The sequence below is a fragment of the Euprymna scolopes genome, chromosome 1 (genome assembly GCF_053919585.1).
Source record: "Euprymna scolopes isolate OS-2025 chromosome 1, ASM5391958v1, whole genome shotgun sequence".
In the NCBI taxonomy this organism is placed as follows: domain Eukaryota; kingdom Metazoa; phylum Mollusca; class Cephalopoda; order Sepiida; family Sepiolidae; genus Euprymna; species Euprymna scolopes.
Genome location: NC_136482.1, coordinates 53,585,633 through 53,601,323, shown reverse-complemented (window position 1 = coordinate 53,601,323; position 15,691 = coordinate 53,585,633). Strand labels below are relative to the sequence as shown.

The following is a 15,691-nucleotide window of genomic DNA, read 5'->3' as shown; positions in this document are numbered from 1 at the left end:
TCAGATTGATAACTAAAAAAAGTTGTAATACTTTGTTCATATAAAAATTAAAGTCCCTAAAATGTTATACGTTCTGCTATAATAAATTATTGCATACTAAATATGGGAGCCTTTAAGGATCACGAGATTATGCAATAAATTTATTGATTGGTGTGTCATTTTGATTTAAAGGTGAAACAAAAATTAAAAAGAAACTGGAGAAAAATATACTCTAAACAGTAAATATGTAATCAAAACATAGATAGCAAATATACTTTTAATGAAACAACAGTAAAAAACTATTTTTTAACTGAAGCCACAAAAAATCTGAGAAAATATAGAAAAATAGGACAAAAAAAAACAATGAATGAAACTGTAGCAAATACATTTGAATATTTTTAACAAGCATAAACACATAAACATGATTAAACTATTTTTATTTTATTTCGGACTATTAGTCTCATCTTATCTTTTTATTGGTGCACAACGTTTCGGCCAACTTCCTCTGGCCTTCGTCAGGTGGTAACCGCGATGGATAGGAACTTCGAATCTCCTAACTGCATTCTCAGCCATCACTGCCATCCGTAGTTGTTGTCGTCTCACCACATTTTTTGACCAATTACCTCTGGCACGCTTTGGGTGGGATTGAAACCGCTATCTTCAGACAATGTTCATCTGGAACCGTAGAGATTCAACGTCTCTATCAACTGCGCCACGGGCCCCGAAGGGCGATCAAGGTTGGATTCTTTGATCTTATAAATCCACATTTATTTATTATCTGATCTTCCATAGTTAAAAATTAACATACAATGCTCATCTCAAAAATAAAAAATTCCAATAAGGAATAATATATATATATACCAATCAATACGGACCCGACTATGGAAGATCAGATAATAAATAAATGTGGATTTATAAGATCAAAGAATCCAACCTTGATCGCCCTTCGGGGCCCGTGGCGCAGTTGATAGAGACGTTGAATCTCTACGGTTCCAGATGAACATTGTCTGAAGATAGCGGTTTCAATCCCACCCAAAGCGTGCCAGAGGTAATTGGTCAAAAAAAAAAAACAATGCTCATCTCAAAAATAAAAAATTCCAATAAGGAATAATATATATATATACCAATCAAAAAAATGTGGTGAGACGACAACTACGGATGGCAGTGATGGCTGAGAATGCAGTTAGGAGATTCGAAGTTCCTATCCGTCGCGGTTACCACCTGACGAAGGCCAGAGGAAGTTGGCCGAAACGTTGTGCACCAATAAAAAGATAAGATGAGACTAATAGTCCGAAATAAAATAAAAATTAACATACAATGCTCATCTCAAAAATAAAAAATTCCAATAAGGAATAATATATATATATGATTAAACTAATCTAACAGACCACAAAAATCGTTCAAGCATAATCTAATATATAAACGGCTATATGTCTGTCTGTCTCCATATTTTCAAACTATCTCCTCCGAAACTAAAAGTTGCAGAGTATTACTGGGGGCCTCAAATGACTGGATTTTTTACAGGCCATTCTTTTATGAGGCTTTGGCTGGTTAAAATTGTTTTTAAGAGATCAAAAATAGGTCAAAATTGAAAAAATCGTTATACATTTTGTACATTCATCTTAGTTTATTTTTAATTTTTAATCAGTTTATATGTGTGTCATGTTGGTACAGCTTTGAATGCGACAGTTTCGGTTTCGATTCTAGCTGATGGCACCTAAATACTTTTTTTTTTACTTTTGAAATCATGACTCTATAATAATATACGAAATCTGGACAGATTAAAATATATTTAAGCGTATTTTACACCCAGACAAAGCCGGGTGCCCCTCCCCTCACTAGTATCAAATATGAAAAGAAAAGAAAATCTATCAGAAATCAGTACATGAAAGACAAAATAAACAGTACCATAAATGTAGACTGTTAACAAAGAAACAAAACAGTAGACTTCAAGCAGCAAATTAGCCACAAAGAAATCTAAAAATATTAATGAGTTAGTTGGGAAAGTAGATCACTGCAAACTGTGTAAACGACTGCATTTAAACATGCTTACAAATGGCACAGAGCCATTATTGTAAAATAAAGGATTTTGAGTAAAATTCATTTATTTTCTTTTTCTTGGCACAACATTATATATTATTTTCATTCTTAACTTTTAGTTTCTTAAAATCTGCTTCATTTAGAAGGAGGATTCTTTTTGTAAAACCTATGATTTATTAAAAAATTTGATATCAGAATTTAATTTGTATCTGGAAGAGTATAGTTCCTTAATCTCCAAGGAAACGCATCTGTTTAGTAAACCATAGATTAACTAAATAGGCAACGGTTAAATTTTCAGAAATGTAGGTAAACAGAAAATTAGTAGTCTGTAAATGTTGCAAGGTTGGCTTATGAAATGGTTCTCTAATTACCTTTGATCTGTTACAATGCTCAACCTTAAAGTTCATTCATGCTATTTTTGTTATAACACATTAGAATGTGATGTGTATTGGCAAAGCACTTCAGTTGTAATATCAGTGAGGTCATTTGGATTGTGGTTCATCCAGGCACATTCATTTGTGAATAAAGCTTATTGGAGTTCAGTCTATGTATATTAAACATGGAATAATTATAGTTGTAATGCATGTATATATATTTTTTTAATGTTTATTTTTGAAATATCAATTTCACTGTATACCATTTTCGTTTAACGGGTCTAGATTGTTATGTTAAAAGCCCAATCACCGTTAATTTCGAGTTAAGCTCAATGTATCTATTTAATAGGGGCAGAGCATATATAGTGCAAACCTTAGTTGAAATTCAAAAACTTACTTTTTCATTTTTATAATTTTTGTTTATTTTCTTCTGGATTTTTTTCATTGCACAAAACCACACAAGAAGTTGCTGTTGAACTCGAGTTTAACCACTCAACAGTCGTTCACCATTTAAAGCAAATAGGGAAGTCAAATAAGTCAGATAAATAGGTGTCACATGAATTGAACGATGATCAAAAAAATCGTCGTTTTGAAGTGTCTCCTACGCTCCTTCTGTGCAACAAAAACGACCCATTTCTTGAGCAGATTGTGACGTGTGATGAGAAGTAGATCCTATACAACAACCAGCAACATTTGGCACAATGGTTGGATTCCGGAGAAGCTCCTCAACACTTCCTGAAGCCGAAATTGCACCACAAAAAGTTTATGGTGACTGTTTAGTGGTCTGCAGTCACATCAATCACAGCTTCTTGAATCTGGGTGAAACGATTACGGAGGAGTACTGCCAGCAAATGGACAAAATGCACCAGAAACTCCAACATATGTGTTCGAGATTGGTCAATATGAAGGGACCAATTCTCCTCCATGACAAAGCTCGCCCGCATGTTACACAGCTGACCCTGCAGAAGCTGAACGAATTGGTTTACGAGACTCTGCCTCATTCGCCATATTCACTGCATCTCTCACCTACAGATTATCACTTTTTCAAGCATCTCGACTTCCTGCGCAAAAAATGCTTCAAAAGCTGAGATGATGCCAAATCGGCCTTCAATGACTTCATCGCTTCCAGAACTCCAGATTTCTATGCTAATGGGATAAATAAACTTGTTTCTCATTGGCGAAAATGTGTCGATTCTAATGGTTCTTATTTTGATTAATAACGTTTATTATGAAAGGAGTCATAATCTTTTGAAGTTGAACATCAAAAACGACATTATTTGTGCACCAACATAATACACATATATATATATATATATATATATATATATATACATACCTTCCAGTTGCTGTATTGCTTGTCTAATTATACCAGTGAAAAACATATTAAACAGAACTGGTTCTAAGATTTTCATTTATTTCTTTATGGAAAAGTCTGATTCACACTCCTTTTAAGGGCCTCTTTTGGTTGATAATGTCATCTTAATTAAATATAAAAAAGTCATAAAATATCTTGAACAGATATTTATAAAGTAAATGTTTCTACAAATCTACAATCAGCCCATGAAGGAGGTATATTTTATTTATTTATTTGCAGACTCAATCTTTTCTATAAATACTTATATAATGTGTTCTTCAGAATTGTCTGATCTTCCTTCCAATTCGTTTGAGTCATTGGTCTAACGGTCTCCATCAATTCACTGTTTAGATACCTCATTGTAATACACCTTCTTATTTCAGTAGCTTCTTTCCAAGAACTGCAAGGTTGTGGAATTCCCTTCCTGCTGACTATTTCCTTCTCCCTATACCTTTAGTCTTTTCAAGGCTAAGATCAATAGGCATCTCCTGTGTTTGCAATAATTAAGTGGCTTCATACCTGTCTGGAATAATTTCCATAAAAAAGTAAGTAGGACTACAATTTTCCTTAATTGCCATTAAAATCAGTTTGTAAATCAAGACTGATGCATGATGAAGGTGAATACCTCTCTGTGTTGTATTGAAATAAAAAGTAATTAAACTTACCTCATTCCGATCATTCACTATTATTAAGTGTCGTAGTCCAAGACCTCGGAAAAGACGGAATAGTCTCGGTAGGGAACAAGTCTGAAATAGAATTCAATGAACAAATGAGTTTTTCTACCATTTTAATCTTTTCATTGCTTTTCAGCATTGATTGTACACAAAAGTAAGAAAACAATTATAAATAGTATAACATGTATTGAAACATTAACACATTAAATAGATAACATTACTACTTACTTTATCAAATTTATGCATAACATGAAGATATCAGTCATTATGGTAGATTATAACAATAAATATCATTTGTCAGTTTAAATAAGATTAGAAATCAAATGATATTTTCATTAGAACTGTTTATAGATAAAAAGAAACTGTCTGTTTTCATTTAGATTGATTCTTGCATGATAGGATCTAAATTTATAGCACATCACTCAGGCTTAGATAATCTAACAACAATTTTTAGGCAAAATTCGATTTTATTCATCAATATAGTCTTCATTTAGGGAGATTCACTGATTTCAATACTTCTCTAGCAATTCGATGACTTTTTAAATGATTTGTCTTTTACCTCAAAATATATGCCTCCATTTCTGATATCATTTCTTTGTTAGAGCGCTAGCTTAAAATCTACACTCAGTAATCATTAAGAGCCAAATCTGGAGACTATGGTAGGTGGAAAAGCAACTTGAAATGCAATTAATGTAGTTTCTCCATTTTTGCAATTGACTTGTTACACAATTCATTTTATTTGTGAAAGAGCACTTTTTATTCTTTTGAACATCATTGTTTTTGTAAATTTCTCCCTCTAAAAACACCAATATGCAGGGTGGGGAATAAGTCCTGTTACAAAATTTCAGAACTATTTTTTATGACAATATTAAAATAAATTTTCTATTTAATTGTCATTATAAGATAATGCAATTTATGATTTATTTTTTCAGAAACAATACTAATTTTTAACAATGTCTGTTGAATTGAAGAGAACATTCATCATAGAGCAACATGAAAAGGGCTTGCTCAACCAGAAATATTTATGTTAGGGAAAAACTTCAAAATCAACAAAATGTTCATAAAAAGGACAATTGATCATTACTTAGGAACTTTGTTGATCAAAGATAGACAACGATCAGGCTGTCTCTCACAACTTAAGAACACCAGCAAAAATGTTAGGGAAAAAATCAGGCGAAATCCAAAGTGATCCATGAGAGAAATGGCAAATGGAGCACAAACATTACCAAAAACTATGCAAAGAATATACCAAAGTGACCTACAGATATCACCCTATAAGCTTCAAAAGCGACACCTTCTCTCTGCACCCACAATTGCAAAGAGACTCATCAGAAGTTAGCTCTTGTTATCAGAGAAGGCACTTCAATAACATCTTCACAGGTGAAAAGTTATTCTTCAACAGTCTCACAAGCATCAAAATGATAGAATCCTTGTGAAAAGTCGTGAGGTGATACCTGATAATACACGAAAGATTTTCAGAAGGCAATAACCACCATCAATGATTGTCTGAGCAGCCATTTCTGAAAGGGGAAATCTCTACTTGTTTTCCCCCCACAAAGGGTCAAGATAAACAAAGAACGTTACATTGAGGGCATTTTTAAAGGTGCACTAACCCCATGGTATAAATCTGTGTTTGGTGATGAAGTTTGGACTCTCCAATAAGATAGTGTAACAAGCCAAACTGCTCATGTAACACAGCAGTGGTGTAGAGACAACTATTAATCTGGGATCAGCAAAGAAGAATGACCTTCCTAATCACCCGATCTTAATGCTCTTGATTATTCTTTGTGGTCAATCCTGGAGAGTGAAACCTGCTCTACTCCTTGTCAAAATATTGAAGCTTTTAAAATAAAATTGAACAAATGCTGGGAGAAAATGCCAATAGATGTGCGTGCTGCTGTAGATAATTTCCCCAAAAGATTTTGTAGTGTAGTAAAGGCTCGAGGGAAACATTTTGAATAATACTTATGCTATATTTTTCCTTCAGTATTTGCTAATCATTTTCTGTAATTGGGTTTTGTAATAAATTATTTTGTTGATAAATATGAGTTTTATTTTGTAACAGTATTTATGCCCCACCCTGTATAACATTCATTATTAAGGATTCTCCCTATCTAAATGCATCTTTTGTCATTTTGCACGAATTGTTGTTCATTTAGTTGACTACTGATTTGTCTTCAAACTTATTGTCACAGATTGATGCAAAACTCTTTTTGTTGGGTTTAAACAGTTGCAAACAATTCTCTTAATTGTTGAAGCGATGTGGTTTTTGATCAAACATACGTAATGTGGCACCTAATTTTAACACAGTTTTATCATTGACAAATGTCCATGCTGTAGTGAAGTAGAAAAAAAAAGAAATTAAAAAAAAATATATAAGACACAGCTGTTCCTTCCAAAAGGTTGAGCTCTTCAACGTCCAAAAATAATTCACCGTCACAAAAAGAATTCGCCATCACTTCTTCTAACCGTTGTTTCACTCTCTGCGCTCTTCTCCTGCTTAAAAAAAAGTACCGTTTATATGCTGCCCATTTCTCCACTTATGCAAATTGACTATCAACCAGAGCCATCTAGTTTTCCATTTCTCCAAACAGCCAATTTGCAAAGGGGGACAACTCAAACCACACAGAGCCATCTAGTTTTCCATTTCTCCAAACAGCCAATTTGCAAAGGGGGACAACTCAAACCACACGCCCCCTTGATCTACACGATCATCACATGTCAACCCATCACGTAGTCACTCGACCAACATGGCGGCCATCTCTCTCGCTGCGATCTCCGCGAGCCTCTTCGTGAACGTCGCTACTTGGCTCGGCGTCGCTGTCTTCCTCTGATGACACCACTACCGGCCACACATCAAGGATGTGTCAAGGGATGCCGTCGATAGATACATTGTTCGGGGACTAGACACTTGTCACAATGCCCCCAGCGTGTGGTACAGCGAGCATCAGGCGGTTTGATCCACACTTCCTCTCCCACTCGCACAGTCGCTCGCTTCTCGCCTTCCTCCGCAGGTACCTGTGCAGTATGGGGATGCCGCCACTCATACTTGAAGACTGCCCTCTGCGGCACTGACTCCACTTTTTGCCCTGACTTTGGAGACATATTATACCAGAAGACAGCTTCTGGCAGCGAAATCTGGCCCCTTTCAGCTATAGCCTTAATGGTCCTGTGATGTCACTCCACAATTCCGTTTCCGTCTGGTCTATATGCAGCCCTGAAATAGCGCCGCATTCCCCACTTATCCAACACATTCTCCATGGCAGCTGAGCGAAAGGCAGTTCCATTGTCCATTAGCACTTCCGTCACTGGACCCCTCTCCAAAAACACCTCTTCCAAGACCTTTGCAATTTCACCTGCATTTTCCGCCTTGATTTCCCTCCAAATGGCTACTCTTCCTGGTCCACAGTCGACCATTGACAGATACAGCCTCTGTCGATAGTGCGTTACGTCTATCGCCAACCTGCTCCAGTTCTCTGCCACCTGAACCTCACCAGCTTAGTGTCTACTCGGCGCAGGGTTGATTGATTGACACCGACTGCATCTCTCAACCACTGTCCTAACGGCCTCCTTTGTGATTCTGGGGTCCACCTTCCTGGCCAAGAACATGGTTCTATCCACTCCAAAATGGTGCATGTCATGCAAATCCTTCAGAGTGTCTTCATTCAAACAACATATTGCAACAGCCGCCTCATTCGGCGCCTTTAGCCAGGTCTTCCGCACCCTCATCATCACATCTGCTATGTTCTTCGCTGAAGGAATGATAGTGACCCTAAGTTGAAGATCAAATTTCCTAATCAGCTCCCTTAACATCATCAATCGACGCTTTACTAGCATCTCGGCAGCACCTTTCGTCTTCACCCTCCTTTCTCCTGTAGCTTTGGACTGGATCCAAGAGAACACAGTGGCTGAGTCGGTCCTCACCTCAACATTCTGTAGCCCCCATTTCAAGGCTAAGTTGATGCCCTTCATAACCGCATCCAGTTCCGCCACATTTATGTGAGCAACGTCTTCCTTCTTCCGCAACCAAGCAGCATCTTCTGCAGTAACACCATCTATCTCCAAGGTGACCCCCACTGCTATACAGCTTGCATCACACTACACAACACCTTCTGCACTGTTGGGTACATGCCAAACACCTCTCACTGGATCCTCCCTCTTCACCTCTTCAATAATCTCTCTCATAATGTCCACAGTCTCTTTATCAACTCCATCCTCCCACTTCGCTCCACTAGCTAGCCTTTTGATATAACTACATGCAGTCCGTAGCCATCCTGCAATAGGGTAATGGCCCACCAGTCTTCCGCATATTGAGAAGAGTTCTCGCCTATTCAATTTTTCCGACACCTCCGGGATCTCATTTCCACTCCAGAACACTAACCGTCCTATCTGGTCCTTTCTTAGTTGGAGCCCTAACACAGCTCCTCCCTCCAACAATTTCGGGCGTTTTGCAATTAGCCCAAAGCTGTTGAGGTGTTTTACTACGTCCTCCGCAGTTGTTACCGTCTCATCCACCAAAATATCATCAATGTAGGAACTGGTGGCTCTTCTGACTGCGTCCTCCTTGCTTAGCACCATTTTGAGGATCGCTGCCATGATTTTTGGTGCAGAATTCAGGCCAAAACCCAACCTAGTCAGCCAGTACGTTCGGCCCTTGTATCTGACCAGCTGGTATTTCCAGAATTCCTGTGAAATGTGGATCTGTAGGCATGCAGATTTTAAATCCACAATCGTCACAGCCTTCTGAATCTGCCTCCACTCTCGAATGGTCTCTCCGCACACGTCCATCACATCGCCTCCCGTGTGACACGCAACGTGTACGTTCAGCTCCCTGAAGTCCAGTACTGGCCAAACTTTTTGTTTTGTGGGCTGAACAACCGCCATTAACGGCAGCACACCTTCTCCGTCCATGGTCTTAAAATCCCCTCTGAGATCCATCGGTCCACCTCCTTCTCAAATTCAACTCTTGTGCCTCCTCGCAACGTATGCTCGTAGCATTCCACTCTGTTGTTCAGTATGGGACGTTCTCCCTTCCATGCCCATTTGACTGTCCATTTCTCACCATCAAAGTGTGCAGAGAAATCTTGGTCCTCTATCGTGCAACTTTTGTCTAACCCGGCCATTCCTGTGACACCTTTTTCGAATTGCACACCTGCAGCCCCTTGATGTCCTCCAAATCTCACGGAGTTCCTATATACCGTAACGACCCCTAGTCGAGCAATTGTGTCCATCCTTAGCACCACATCGACACCCGTGACAATTTTGTTAATAACAATCGCCTGGATTGTTAGTGACATCCCACTTACCATCAACCGAACGATACTTGTGCCATTGCACTTCACCTCTCTGCCGTAATGCTGCTGGTTCCATTGCATGTGTCAACCATGTCTTTGGTGACAATTGTTGAAGTACAGCCAGTGTCGACAAGGGCTTTTGCACTTCGTCCATTTAGGGTCACCTCTACTTGTGGTGACATACCCTGAAGCTCCTTCATCGAATAAGTGGGGTAGCCACCGGCGCAGTGGCTTCCCCCTGTTCGTTTTCCTGGGGACAGAATCTGCTGATGTGGCCGACTTCCCCACAGCGGTAACACGTGACTTCTGGCTTTGACTCCCTGCACTCCCTCGCCATATGGGGGCCTTGGCATCGGTAGCATCTGCCAGAGAACCTGGATCTCTGCCACAGTCCTCTCTGCTTTTCGTCCTTCACAATTTCCTGCTGCAGTTTGCTTCGTTGAGCGACAGCTACGATTCCCTGCTCACTCTCTTTTTTCCTGGCCAGCACCCTAGCCTGTGTAATCAACTCTGCCACCTCCATAGTATTTACACCGGGCAGTTGCTGTAGAGCTATAGAAATATGGTCCGGGAAGCCATTGATAAAGGCCATCTTAACCATCTGTCGATGGCCTCCTCTACTGAATCCTGCTAGTCCCGTCAACCTCCTGATATTGTTGGCGTAAACATCAACAGGCTCTCCGGTCCACACCATATGGCTTAGATTGCCATATGCCACAAACGGTCCTTCGGTAAATGCTTCCTTCAACTTTTCCTCAATGGCGTCAACAGACAGTCGATCCTCCTCCCGCATCTCCAGATATAGGGCCAGAGCATCACCATCAAGATACAGCGGTATCAAGCTGGCTACATCCGCGATGTCCCGCAACTTAGCGACAAGTTTAACCTTGGTCAGCCAGGTTATAACATCTCCCTCTCCAGAGAACGTCTTAAGCATTTCACTGCTGATCCTCTTTGCTTCCATAGTTCCCGCCGAAATAGCTTGTAGTGAAGTAGAAAAAAAAAGAAATTAAAAAAAATATATATAAGACACTGCTGTTCCTCCCAAAAGGTCGAGCTCTTCAACGTCCAAAAATAATTCACCGTCACAAAAAGAATTCGCCGTCACTTCTTCCAACCGTCGTTTCACTCTCTGTGCTCTTCCCCTGCTTAAAAAAAAGTACCGTTTATATGCTGCCCATTTCTCCACAGATCAACCAGAGCCATCTAGTTTTCCATTCCTCCAAACAGCCAATTTGCAAAGGGGGACAACTCAAACCACACAGAGCCATCTAGTTTTCCATTTCTCCAAACAGCCAATTTGCAAAGGGGGACAACTCAAACCACACATGCAAAAATATGAATACCCTGTTTTCTGATATTTCTCACGTCTCTGCTATCTGACTCAACTTTAATTTAGAATTGGTTTGTGGACGTCTTTTATATTTATCAGAAAACTGCCTAAGAGTTCAGCATCATTAGATGGCATTGAAAGTCAGCATATTACATCTTAACCGTTGTTCCAAAAAATTATTTTTAAAATGGTAGTTATTTTTAAAATGGCTGATGTAACATTTGACCTTAAAGTTCAGCTTTTTGAACTTGGGATTCTTTGTGTTTACTCTAGTTACATACTGGATTTCCATAAATATTGGTTAATGCTCGAGTGACAGATGATGTAAACCACCAGAACATATTTAGGGGGTTTACATCATCTGTCACTCGAGTAGTGTTGATCAAGTTGATCAGTCAATAAAAAGGCAATAGCAAACACACTCATCCAATAAAAATTGAAACAGACGACTTTTAATAAATTGAAAAAAAAATGTAATTTTTAATCATGCACAAATTAAATCAGTCCAACCCTAACCCTGAACCTAAACTCTAACCCTAAAAAGAATTAGTCTATAATCACGCACAAAATTAAATCAGTCCAACCCTAACCCCTAAAAAACAATTTCTATTTATTTAAAAAAAATTTTTTTTTTTTAATAATTGTTCATAAAACTTACAGTAGATTATTGCTTTATTTTATTGCATGTCCTTTCCTTTTTTTCTTTCACTGAAATTAGTAGTATCTAATAAATGTTGTTATTTTTTGTTTCCTCGCATTTTTTAATTTGATCTACACTTAGTATATTCCTGTGGTTTATATCAGCTGCCAATTGAGTCCAAACCAACATCATAGAAATCTGGTGCTCAAAATTCATTCTGATTAAAAGAAAGATTAATTTTTTAAAATAGACAAAATATTATTGCTGGCTTTGGGATCCTAACAAGCAAGCATCAATCTAAATGGAAAAGTCTATTTCTTTTTATCTCTTAACAGTTCCACCCATGATTCTAATCTTATTCATATACTGACATGACAACTTGTGTTTGAGCAATAAACAAAACTAGAATGCTTGTAAAAATATAATAATTATAAATATAATTATTTCTATTCCAAAAACATGTATACCATTCAATACAGGATGATTTTAATTTTTATAACATGTTGACAAATGGATTTCAAATCATGACATTGGATGTAAAAAAACAAAACAAATATAGTGAAAATTTCTTAAATTAATCATAAAAATATGAAGTAATAATAAAAACATTCATTAATTATTCATTAAGAAAAAGATCAAACAAGAATTAACTATTTTATTGAATTCGAATTAATTGCAATGAATTTTGAGTCAACTTACACTATGGACAGTAAATGGATTATGGGCCATATATTTTCTTAAGTCCATCACACAGTCACGATCACTTTCTGTGATGTTGAGGTCCTGAAATTAATGACAAGACATTTATTTAAAAAAGAACTTTGTTTTTTACAGAAAAAGGATCTAGAAAAATAATATTCCAAACAAATTATTTTGCTTTCCTTTAACTATTTTTTTCTTTGACTTGAGTCATAACCAGCAATGGCAATAGATGCCTTTGAATTGATAAAAACATTCACTGATCTGGAAATATTTAACTGATGTGATCAAATGAAAGAAGAAGAAAAACACAATAGCTTGAAGAAACAGATTAACAGTTAATTTATAGAGTGGAATAGCAAATACCTAAATTATTTTAAGTCTCAACGAAAAGCATTCATATTAATGAAACTATACTTGTATTGCTTTTTAGCAGAACCTTTAAAATGACGTCACATAAGAAAATTGAAGAACACAAGAATACATGCTCCCATCCTTTAACTCCTATTAAGCGAACTTTTAACTTTATGTAAATATAAGTATTAATTACTGTGTTTTTTAATTATTTAAATGTTAAATATTAATAAACATGTAAAAGTATTATTTCATAGTTAGAAAATAAAGCCTCCTTACAGCAACTTACCTGTGTAGAGATAAAGAATGGGGAGAGTGAATAATTTTAGCTAATAGTGTCTATACTCAAATATTAGAAGGAAGGTACTATTTTATAGTAATAATAAGTAATATTCGTAAGAATAGTAATGTTAATTAGAAGAGTAAGTGAATATTTTGTAGAAAAAATCATCTTTGTGTTTGATTAATAAATAATATGTAAATTAGATTTAAATGAAAAATAAAAAGTAAATCAAATTTATAAATAGCATGTTATGCCAAAATGTATGCACCTATAGGGATGATTCTTTTAGGTCTGATTAATCATTATCATCTCTGTTTCTTTGACAATAGACCTGTTTTGTCTTGCCCTTTCTTTTTCATGGTGATTACATTTGACTTAATTTCTGCGGTAACGGCCAAGCTGGAACTGTTATGGTGCAATGAATGCTCTTTTCTTTACTGTTTAACATTTTTAGAGGGAGGGGTAATGTGTTGTATATAAAAATAGTGTATATTTTTTGTATGGATATATTTTTTAAATTTATTTGATTATAGAATATCCCTCTAAAAAAAATTTTATATAAAAACTCCAAACGTAGCAGTAAGTATACCGGAAATCGCATCATTCATGTTTGATCAACAAGACTGAGTAGTAATACATACTGTTTAGTAGTATTTATTTCAAAACAAAAAATGTAGAGTTTACTTTTCTATGTAAGAATATATTCGAGAAGAAGAGATTGCTTTTTTTGTATATTTTGTAATCAGGAAACAAAATGTTATTTATTAGCTGCTCAATCTCTGGTTGACATTGTAATTAATAATATTCTTTACACAAAAACAAAAGTAACCTTGATTTCATATATACTGAACTTTTTTAATATGTTATATGTAAGTAACTACTGCTCCCATGCTTAAATTAGTTTTCAACTATAAAACGGTTGATCAGATAAAATACAAAAATCACTAAATTCGAAAGAAAAAAGAAAAAACTGAAAGCACATACAAATAATTTAACTAAATCGCATATCAAGCAGATTTTTATGTGTAGGTTCGTTTTTTTTTTGTTTGTTTCTTTTTTTTTTGGGGGGGGGGATTCGATACCAGCCAAAAAAATAGAAGATAAATCTCACTATACTTTATTTATTAGACATTTATTTTTAGCAAAATATCCTGAGTCACAAATGATATAGCAATTTGATGGCTAAATTGTCACTTATACTAATCTATCACATATGATAATCTGACCAGTTGTTACAAATGATAAATTTAAAATGACCAAGTGAGGTGATCTGTGTTCTTTTCTTCAGTGCATATGAAAAAAAAAAGCTTGTTACTGTTGCAAGATTTTTGGACTATAATGGGGTATGATCGCACACAGTCGGGAGATTCTATTTATAAACGATGCTGCTAGGAACTGATAAATCAAATTAATTCACATTCCGCTACCAACCAATCAGAAACCAGAATTGCTCCATAAAAATTAAACCTTTTCTGTAGGAAACAGTAGCAGCACTATATGTTTATGCAAAGGAAACTGCTTCAGCCAGTTTGTGACTTGTACACCAATATTTATAAAACAGACATCTCAGCTTCTAAGTAGTTCACATGAGTTCACTGTCTAGTATGCTAGTTGAACTTTATATCCATTGACAGAAATATTGTCAGGAACTATAAAAGCAAAAGCACAAAAAGATTCTGTTCTTTCTTTTTGGTTATTTGTTTTGCCTCACCTGGTACACTGTTTGGTGGACCATTCCTGGTCACTTTTACCTCTGACAACATGTGTATCTAACGTATACAGAAAATTCTTGGTATGTGAAATGCATTCTCTCAATTTTTTCACACACACTCTTTTCAGATTTTCTGAGATTTATTTATGTGTACACAATTTAACTGTGAGTGATCTTATCTTGGGTTTACATTAAAGAAAATATGGTACCCTAAATATATCATCTTCATGTTGTGTTTCATTTAATGTGTTGTTGGTATGGTAAAATATATGAAGTGGATGTTATCTAAGACATTTAAAAAATCCTCAAATATATAAAATATGTTTTAACTTCTCTTTTCAATAAATATACAAGGGTCATTTCAAAAGTTAAGCCTCCATTTTTTTGTTAACTCAAAAAGTTGAAGAGCTACAAAGACGAGAGTGATACAATTAAAACAAGCTATTTTTATGCTTCAGAATTTACTTTTTTACATAGTCACCATCATTCTTAATGCACTTTTGCCAGGAATTCAATGATGCACGATAATCACACAGGGTTGCTCTCTTAGGATCTCACACTGTCAATATCTGCAACAGAAAGATGAAACTTTCAGGTCATGAATGCATAAGTTCAGTCATCATAGCAATGCAATTTGCTATCCCCTCTGATTCAGTCAGGCGGAACAAAAATAGGAGGTATTACTTTTGGAATGCCCCTTATGCATTTATATTTTATTAATCAGACAACAGATTATGAAGAGTAGAAAATGGGCCTTGCATTTACTTTCAGCAACATTGTAACTTTTGATTCCTACACACATTCTATGAACAATGTTTCTGACAAAGGGGAAGGATTGCTGTTTCTGAGTCACAATCTATCTATATAGCACATCATTGACTAGTTTTTGACCTTGAAGTAGTATTTTCATTTAGCTCCTTACATGAAGTAGCTTCATAATTGTCTGGAGCAATTGC

The 15,691-nt window shown here is 36.1% G+C and overlaps 2 protein-coding genes across 4 annotated transcripts in view; one reads left to right on the top strand and one right to left on the bottom strand.

Annotated features, from left to right (window-relative positions):
• The window catches only part of LOC145296251 (H(+)/Cl(-) exchange transporter 7-like), a 594,517-nt gene that overhangs the window by 1,878 nt on the left and 576,948 nt on the right, over positions 1-15,691 (bottom strand). For all 3 annotated transcript variants that reach the window (XM_080142486.1, XM_080142534.1, XM_080142525.1), the window contains exons 21-22: positions 12,388-12,471; positions 4,413-4,493 (exon numbers count right to left, since the gene is read on the bottom strand). In XM_080142486.1, the coding sequence (XP_079998612.1) occupies positions 4,413-4,493; positions 12,388-12,471 (165 nt within the window). The remainder of the gene's footprint in view (positions 1-4,412; positions 4,494-12,387; positions 12,472-15,691) is intronic.
• Positions 1-15,691, top strand: part of LOC145296667 (uncharacterized) — a 109,905-nt gene that overhangs the window by 50,992 nt on the left and 43,222 nt on the right. The gene's annotated exons all lie outside the window — the stretch shown is intronic.